Below are 7,626 nucleotides of genomic sequence, written 5' to 3' on the forward strand. Positions count from 1 at the left end.
TCATCAGCCCACGAGGACGAAAAAGGAAGAAGCAACATCCACAGAGGAGAGACTGAACAAACTCAAGGGGAAATGAAAGCACGAGAAGAATATCTGACTTAGACGGAACACTGCAGGGGGAGTAACCACAAGGAGGGGACAATGCAGGAACCACGGAGACTGGGGGTGAGGAGGGCTGAAAACAGACTGATACAAAGTCTCTGTGAGGAGCAGTTGGACCCCGCAGGGCCTCTCCTTCATCTTGAGAAGAGGAAAGGTTTATTCTCAAAGCAACTTCATCAGAGGGGCTCTGGATTCACAATCACCAGCAGCAAAAGAACGCGAAAGTGAGGCTAAAAACACATGAGATTAGGAACCTGTACACTGAATGATGAGCCAGCACTGGGCTCTCCTTTCCCCCTACTTGTCTCCCCAGAACATACCTATGGCCAATTATCAAGCAAGAAACTGAGGCTGCTTCTCTGGAAAAGAAGTTCCCCACAAAAAGCAACTGCAGATAGTAACATTTTGCTGATCACTACAGAAAAGCTGGTTTATCATTCCCCACCCTCAGGATCCTTCAGGACCTATTTCAAACGCCCCTTTTTCTGTAAAACATCCCTCAAGCCGGAATGTGATCATCCCTTGTCCTGAGCCCACAGCACTTGCACAGAGTCTCTCTCACTCTATCTGTACTGAAGACCCTCCTGTCCTGCCCCATTCTATCTACAAAATGATTAGCATCTTCAGGACAGAAACTCTGGCTCAGTTTTTTCCCTCTCCCCTCCCCCCATCCCTACCCAACCTTATCCCACGGGCTGATAAAAAGTATCAGTTCAGTGAATTTTTGTATCTGCTCAGTAGTTAGAAGGTTGAGCCCAGAAAGCACAGTAACTTTCTTAGTTCTGGCTATCTGATTAATGCTTCCTTCTGTACAAATTTTTGCCTAGCTCTCATAAATTACAAAAAGGAGAAATCATTTCTTCTAGTTAAGCATTTGGTAGACACATCTGTAACACAGTTTTAAAACATTTCAAAGGGAATTCATTAAGTATATGAGTATTGTCTAAGTACAATATATTCAAAATTACCCAAACATAGTTATTTTACTATTGAACATAATTTTAATACTAAACAAGCTTTACAATTTTAGATCTATAAAAAGGAACTAAACATTTAGAATTATATGCATATTTCCAACCCCAGATGGGGGATTGGGGGGAGGAAGTAATCAAACCCAACATAGTAGAGTGTTAGTTTACTATTAGCTGCTCTAACAATTACCACAAATTCAGTGGCTTAAAGCAACGCAAATTTATTCTCTCAGTTAGTTCTGTAATTTAGAAGTCCTACGTGGGCCTCACTGAGCTATACTCAAGATTAGCATTGTTAGGCACCTTTCTGGAGGGTCCAAGAGAGAATCATTTTTCCAGCCTTTTCCAGGTTCTGGAGACCGTCTGCATTCCTTCATTCATGACTCCCATCTTCCATCTTCTTAGCCAGCAGTGGCAGGCCCTTCTCACAACATACCATTTGGAACTTCGCTTCTGCCTCTCCTTCTTTTAAGGACACTGTGATTATATTGTGTCCACCTGGGTAACCCAGGCTTCTTTATTTTAAGGTTAGCTAATTAGCAACACTAATTCCACCTACAGCTTAATTCCCCTTTGCCATGTAAGGTAACATTCATAAACTTCAGGAATTAGGAGCTGGACATTTTGGGGGGCCATGAGTCGGCCTCCTCTACTATATCCTTCTACGGTCTCAGTGTGAAGAAACTGTATCTGTCTTTATGCAGCTTAAGAAAATTTGTTCTAATACTTTCAGGAAAGCACAAAACCTATGGTTCATGGAGTCCAGTGCCCTCCACCCAGGCTGCATTCACAGCACTCTCTCAGTCGACACAATGCCCAGGACCTGGACGCTCTCCAGGCACACACCCAACCTGCCAAGAGGAATCTCACTCACTTGGCTTAAACCCCTGGCCTGGGACTTTTTACGTGATTAATGTCCTGTGGTCATCACTCAAGACTATTGACTCTTCCTCCCTAAGAGAAAACACATACTATAGTATAAAACTCTTGACATATGCACTGAAAACCAGAAAGTAAATCCCTCATCTGCCCCCACTAAAAGCAAGTTTTCATTCCCCAAAACCGCTCTCTTGTGATGTCTTTTGCTCCTGGCTCTGCCCTCCAGGAACGCACAGCCTAATGGAGTTATTAAATACCTGACTGAAGACATAAGCCAATCTTCCATTGATTCGGCCCCGTCCAGTGACCACACTGTCTCCAGGAAACTATCAGAAAAATAGAAAAATACAAGTTAAAAAACTCAAATATGTCTTTTAATGAATTTGGCAATGAAAGACCAAAAAAACCTCAAAACAAATGCCCACCCTAAATTTCTTGAAATTCAGTATGAATCAGGAACATGATGGAATCTCCTCTTCCCCTGCTCAGCCCTGCAACAGCAAGCACTAGGCTACTGCTTCATCAACAGAAGTGAAGGGCACTATAGTTAGATCTCATCTTCCTTCCTAAAAGCAAAGTAATCAAAACTCCCTAGAGCTGCCACTACCAAATGCCACGGGAAGGAGAAGGGCATAGAATGACACATGGCAAGTCTACAAAGCCACACAGCCCACCCCCAAACCTTAAGGCAAACCCATCATTTTGCTTGGAATCCTGGAATACTGTGTGACCCATAATGACTCAAGTGGAGCCAGCTGATTTGGTGCCAAGTTCACAAATCTTTGGGCACTAACAGCATATATGCAGACCCAAGGAAAACTGATCAAAAGTGAGTCCAAAGAATTCCGCATACCCGTGGAGAACACCCAATTAAAAAAAAAAAAAAAAAGTATTGGTGACTCTGACCTCAAAAGCTCCATAAACTTAAAATGTCAAAACAAGCAAATGGGGGCGCCTGGGTGGCTCAGCGGGTTAAAGCCTCTGCCTTCGGCTCAGGTCATGATCCCAGGGTCCTGGGATCGAGCCCCGCGTCGGGCTCTCTGCTTAGCTGGGAGCCTGCTTCCTCCTCTCTCTCTCTCTGCCTGCCTCTCTGCCTACTTGTGATCTCTGTCTGTCAAATAAATAAATCTAAAAAAAAAAAAACAAAAAAAAACAAAAAAAACAAGCAAATGGTCCTGCTTTAGGGGTCTCTGGTGCCTAGACAAACTAGAACACGACTAAAAGACATTCTCATCTTTCCTTCCAAGTTTGTCAATCCGTATTTGTCAGATCTCTGAACCCACAACCAGAGCCCTGGAAACTGGGCCAGAGTGACACTGCCCAAGGTATGAGCAGTCCCACTCACATTCCTTCATCTGCAGCCAAAGGTTAAGTAGGGGAACCTGGAGACCCAATACTACTTCTCCAGGGGCACTTCTGCAACTTCAGGCCCCAAACCTGAAAATTCTTAAATATACTTTTGGGTTCCAAAAGGCCTTCATTAGTCTAGTGGGTAGGCCAGCACGGCCACAGCTAGAAAGTGCAATTTAGTGGCTCACACCACCATGTGAAAAGATACCTTATTCTTCTCAGCAGCCATTCCAAAATCTGCACATCTGTGTTCCACAAACATGTCGCTCTCAACAAAACTGCCAGGGTCCAGCAATACACTGATCCGCTCTCTGGCAGTTAGCTTTCCCTACAACGCAACAAAAACAATTTAGTGGGGTCATCATAGGCAAAGTCAGTAAGCAAGGAGCATTCATGAGAAGGCCAGGAAGACAGGGTTTACCCCCTTCACCTCTCATGAAACCCTCTATTCCATCAACCAGCCCAAAACACAGGTATGACAAGTAGATTTCAGCCAGTAAGGACATCAGGGCAGACAGGGTGCTTCAGGAGCCAACTGGGGCAGGCAAATAAGGAAACAGGAGGAGGAAAAGGGGAAGAGAAGTGGGGGTAAGGAGATCCTGACCGTGGAACAAGATACTAGTTCCACAAACGTTTACTGGAGACTTAAGGAGCGAGAATGGAATAAAAAGAAGAATGGAGGAGGTGGAAAACTAAAGTAGGCTTAGTGAAGGGTCTGAGGCCACATACCCAGATTCACAAGCTGCTTCTAGGGAACTCCACACAAACTCACCTCACTAGTGGTCAACCCCAAGGACACTTCTGGGACTACTTCCTGGTTCTTCTCCTGCCTCCTCCATGGGCTTCTCTCACTATCCTACATTAGGGGCTCTGCTTAGGGACCCCACACCTGACAGTGACAATATGATACAGAGACAACCCCACAGAGGTAATAGCTGAGAAGAAAAGGAGTGGGACAGAGAGCAGTAAAGAGCTCACTTGAGGGGTGCCTGGGTGGCTCAGTGGGTTAAAGCCTCTGCCTTTCACTCAGGTCATGATCCCAGGGTCCTGGGATCGAGCCCCGCATCGGGCTCTCTGCTTGGCAGGGAGCCTGTTTCCTCCTCTCTCTCTCTCTCTCTCTCTCTGCCTGCCTCTCTCCCTACTTGTGATCTCTATCTGTCAAATAAATAAATAAATAAATAAATAAATAAATAAAAGAGCTCACTTGAGAAGAGTTAAAAAAAAAAATGCTGCTTGGAGGGGGTGAGGTTGGAACCTTCAACTTATCAACAGCCTCTGTTGCTTGGACTCTCAAGCCCTTACTTAGAGCAAGCCAAACAGCCAAGCGCACTTCATTCCAACCTCCCTCCACCCTGGGGGAAAAAACCACCTCAAATTGGCTTTTTTTCTTCCCCCATAAGAAAGTAGCCAAAGCCAGTGAGGTCTTTCTAAAACAAACAGGCCATCATATACACTGTCGTGTAAAGTAGAATTAAGTTTTCCAGAAAGCAATTTGGCAACGTATATTAGAGTGTTAAAAATATTTCTATCTTTTGACCCAGTAATTCCATTTCTGGGAATCTGTCTTATGGAAATAGTCCAAAAAATTGTTTAAAAAGGGGTGGAGAGAGGGATTTAAATCAAGTCAGCCTCCTGACTAGTCAGCTCTAGCAAAAGGAAAATTGCTTCTTGAGCCTGCATCTAAGCCCAGTAGAGTCTACCCAGGAAGAAGTGGGGTGATGTTCCAGGGAGGAAGTCAGCAATGGGTCCCAAAAGAAAGAGTGCACAGAAGCACTGAAAGGCCTTCCAAAGGATGAAGTAAAGGTTCCTTCAATCGAGACAGAGCCACCCCAGGGGAGGGAGGGAAAGCACTCCTGGCACCACATACTCAGCCCAATTTTTTTAAGGTTTATTTATTTGAGAGAGAGAGTGCACATGGGATGGTGTGGGGGGGTAGCGACAGAGGGAGAGAGAGAGCGAGTCCCAGGCAGACTCGCTGCTGAGCCTGGAACCCAGCTTGGGGCTTGATCCCACCACTGAAGATCATGACCTGAGCCAAAACCAAGAGTCTGAGGCTTAAGGACTGCACTATCCAGATGGACCCACACTCAACCAAATTTACATCTCACTCCCAAGGGTCAAAAATTATTATTATCTTCTCTTTAGAATAAACTGACTCCTAGGGATTAAGTAACTTGTCAAAAAGGAACAGTCACCTTCATATTCTTGTCAAATCAGAATTTATAACATTTAAATCAACACTCAAGGGGTATCTGAGTGGCTCAGTTAAGCATCTGCTGGAGTCCTGGGATCAAGCCCTGCATTGGGCTCTCTGATCAGCGGGGAGTCCGCTTCTCCCTCTCCCTGCCATTCCCCCTGCTTGTGCTCTCTCGCTCTTTCTCTGTCAAATAAATAAATAAAATCTAAAAATATCAATCAATCAATCAACATCCAGTTTAGACTTCAATAAAGAGCTAGTTCAAATCTCCTCACTAAGGATCCCAGCGTTCCACTCCACTCACCACCCCCACACTTGACAGTTGTGCCTCAATGCCCTTCACCTCTAAGAATTTCACTTCTGGGGGCGCCTGGGTGGCTCAGTGGGTTAAAGCCTCTGCCTTCGGCTCAGGTCATGATCCCAGGTCCTGGGATCGAGCCCCGCATTGGGCTCTCTGCTCAGCAGGGAGCCTGCTTCCTTCTCTCTCTCTGCCTGCCTCTCTGCCTACTTGTGATTTCCCTCTCTGTCAAATAAATAAATAAAATCTTAAAAAAAAAAAAAAAAAAGAATTTCACTTCTGTATCTTCCAGATTGGTTATTTAACTCATTCAGTACATCAGGCCAGATTCACACAGGTGTCAGTGATGCACTGAGTGAGCCTAGTTTCAAGTCCTAGGTCACTGATCTGGGCCTCAGTTTCTCCTGCTGCTAAACATACAGCGTATCTCTGAAGGCCAGCTGTCTTGCCTCAAAAACCTCCCTGCCTCCAACAGGTACCTTTCCTAACCAGCATGTCGATGCATGCTAAGACCTTAAAGGCGTTCTGCCAGCATTGTGGGATCAGAAGTTCCACAAGTTCCCCGTGCACACCCCACCCCAGATTAACGTGAGATTTTGCCCACGTTAATCCCCCTACCATATGTTCCGATTTTCCTGCTTCCATAATGGAGCCAGAACTTACCACGCTTTCACGGGGAAGGAGAATAAACAGGTTTTTTTTCCCTAAGTGCCCATCATCGCTTCCGTAGCTATACCAGTAAGATTGTGAAGGGGTAAGTACTACTATCTTCTTTTTACAATAAACTGACTCCTAGTGATTAAGTAACTAGTCCAAAAGTCTATAGATGTTAAGTGGTGAGCCAGCTGGGAGCTGGCCAGCTCCCTCTAAATATCCAGAAGCAAAGTGAAGAGCAGTAAAGCACAGTGCTGCTTAACCTCGTTTTACCTGCAACTCAGTGAAAGGCAACAGGTACTTAAGGTGAACCTTCTCGACCCCGCCCCTCCCCGGCATGGCGCTGATTGGCTGAAAGGACTGGGGCGTCGCCAGCTGGGCACGCTGTGATAGGTCGCGAACTCTGAGGGGCTGGCCCGACCGCCGCTGGACTCACTCGCTTATGCTGCGCATCTACGCGGCGTTGGCCTCCTCCCACCAATGCGGCGTTGCGCTTTTTCTCGATGCGTTCGTTAACGGAGATAGGCTGGCTACACAGGTTGCGGACTGCGGGCCGGAGACTGCTCACAACAACGCTGCGACTTGCTCCAGCCGCCAACATGCGTATTGCCGCCGCCATTTTTGCTCTGCCGGCCAGCCCCCAACCTGTGCGTCTGAGTACGCATGTGCGTCAAGCGTGGGCACATCGGGTTCTGCGCCTGCGCAGCATCTACGGGACGTAAAGAACCTGTGGGTTGGACGTCTGGGCCCTCTGAGGAGAAAAGGCGGAGCTTTTAAGACCCCGGATCCCACTAGAGCTTTACTAAGGAGGATAGCACTGGTCCTCAGCTCTTGTGCCTTTCTTGCTGCACGGAAGAGGGTCTTAGTTCTTACTCTTCTCTGTCTACCTAGACCTCAAGTTTGGTCGTCCCACCACCTCCAGAAAATGAATAGATAATAGCAGATAGCCGACATTTGTTAAAAAACACTGTGCCAAGTGTGGCTTTAAGCACTCACGTGCATTACCTTTTTATCCTGATTTCACAGATGAGGCAAATGAAGCACAGAGAGGTAGAGTGATCTGATCAAGAGCGGAGACTAAAGATGTAGTGGGGCCAGGATACAGAGACCCACTCTGTGCTGCGTGTTGAGCACAGAGCGCCTAACCTCTCGTGAGTAGTTCTCGAGGTGTGGGC

General features: G+C 46.4%; 1 protein-coding gene across 1 annotated transcript in view; it reads right to left on the reverse strand.

The window, feature by feature from the left end:
* The window catches only part of PCCB (propionyl-CoA carboxylase subunit beta), a 108,957-nt gene extending 101,846 nt beyond the window's left edge, over nt 1-7,111 (reverse strand). The window contains exons 1-3 of the mRNA XM_046004002.1: nt 6,888-7,111; nt 3,511-3,630; nt 2,210-2,278 (exon numbers count right to left, since the gene is read on the reverse strand). Coding sequence (XP_045859958.1) covers nt 2,210-2,278; nt 3,511-3,630; nt 6,888-7,070 — 372 coding nt within the window. The 5' untranslated portion in view covers nt 7,071-7,111. The remainder of the gene's footprint in view (nt 1-2,209; nt 2,279-3,510; nt 3,631-6,887) is intronic.
* Between the last annotated feature and the right edge of the window lie 515 nt (nt 7,112-7,626).

This window comes from Meles meles, chromosome 4 (genome assembly GCF_922984935.1).
Source record: "Meles meles chromosome 4, mMelMel3.1 paternal haplotype, whole genome shotgun sequence".
Taxonomy (NCBI): Eukaryota; Metazoa; Chordata; class Mammalia; order Carnivora; family Mustelidae; genus Meles; species Meles meles.